The 1,140-nt window shown below is 33.9% G+C and overlaps 1 protein-coding gene across 1 annotated transcript; it reads right to left on the bottom strand.

Annotated features, from left to right (window-relative positions):
- Positions 1 to 598: 598 nt before the first annotated feature.
- Positions 599 to 1,076, bottom strand: LOC109338497. Its single transcript, XM_019575757.1, has 2 exons — positions 947 to 1,076; positions 599 to 874 (listed from the first exon to the last, which is right to left on the bottom strand). The coding sequence occupies exons 1-2, from the start codon at positions 1,037 to 1,039 to the stop codon at positions 599 to 601; spliced, it is 369 nt and encodes a 122-aa protein (XP_019431302.1). The 5' UTR covers positions 1,040 to 1,076.
- Between the last annotated feature and the right edge of the window lie 64 nt (positions 1,077 to 1,140).

The following is a 1,140-nucleotide window of genomic DNA, read 5'->3' as shown; positions in this document are numbered from 1 at the left end:
CTTGATGCACATGTTACAAAATTTGGTTAGTTTTAATGGATCAAAGGATAAAATTTGGTTACCCTGATGAAAAACAATCTTAATATACATATTTTTTTAAGTTAGTGTCATCTAATATATATTTGTTTAAAATATTTAAAAAATGTAACTCCAATAAGACACAAACCATTAATACTTTATTCAAAGAGTAGTATTTAAGACAAAAATATATTACACTTGAATTTATTAATCCCATAAAAGTTTAATGACGTCTATGTGATGAAGTGCCACATGGAGGTCGTTTTCTCCTTCTTGGCGGTTGAACTCTTAATTGTTGTTCATTCCGCTGCGAGATTCTTGCTCTTCCACGTGTCACCAATTGTGGCTCCTCCTCATTTGAATCATCTTCATTAACATCTTCAACGACAACCTCATCATCAGTATGTTGTATACCAAAAATATTTGTAGACGGCATAGTAGGACGATAATATTGTTGAGGATCATATGCCGAGAATGGTGTAGTTGAACTAGTAGCAAACATTGTTGGTATTGGGTTTTGAGAACTTGATGAGAAATAATTGTATGGGGAATCATAATTTGAAAACCCATATTGTTATTGTTATTGTTGTTGTTGTTGTTGAGGAGTAAATGATGAAGTATGTCCTTGATAATGACTATCCACTGGAGTTTGTTGTGGAGAGTTAGTTTCCGATATATCATAATGATGAGTAGGAGGAGCATCATCAATGTAGGTAGAGTATGCATTGGGGTATAGTTCAGCCAATGCTCCCATCATTTCACGTCCCGATGAGAAGACGTCATACAAAGATTGTGTGGGATTAATAAGTGAAGCTGGAGGACGACTCTGATCACAAATTCTTTTTGCAAAAGTGTACTGAAAAAATTAAAGAAAATTAGTATTAAATAATATAATTACAAAGAAAGTGTAATTTATAATTTTTTTTACCATTGCATCAGAGTGTGCTCCATCTCTAGATATATATCTTCTAGTTCTTCTTAAATACCACTGCATATACTCAGAGTAATGGTTCAAAGGCATTGTATTTGCTGGTCTTCCCTCCACGACATAATTGTTCCCATTATTCCATATTTCAATCCAGCGGCGATGCTTATGTGGCCAGTTACAATCAGTTTTGCCAC

Source organism: Lupinus angustifolius, unplaced genomic scaffold, assembly GCF_001865875.1.
Source record: "Lupinus angustifolius cultivar Tanjil unplaced genomic scaffold, LupAngTanjil_v1.0 Scaffold_27_9, whole genome shotgun sequence".
NCBI lineage: Eukaryota > Viridiplantae > Streptophyta > Magnoliopsida > Fabales > Fabaceae > Lupinus > Lupinus angustifolius.
This window is presented reverse-complemented; position numbering and strand designations above follow the sequence as displayed.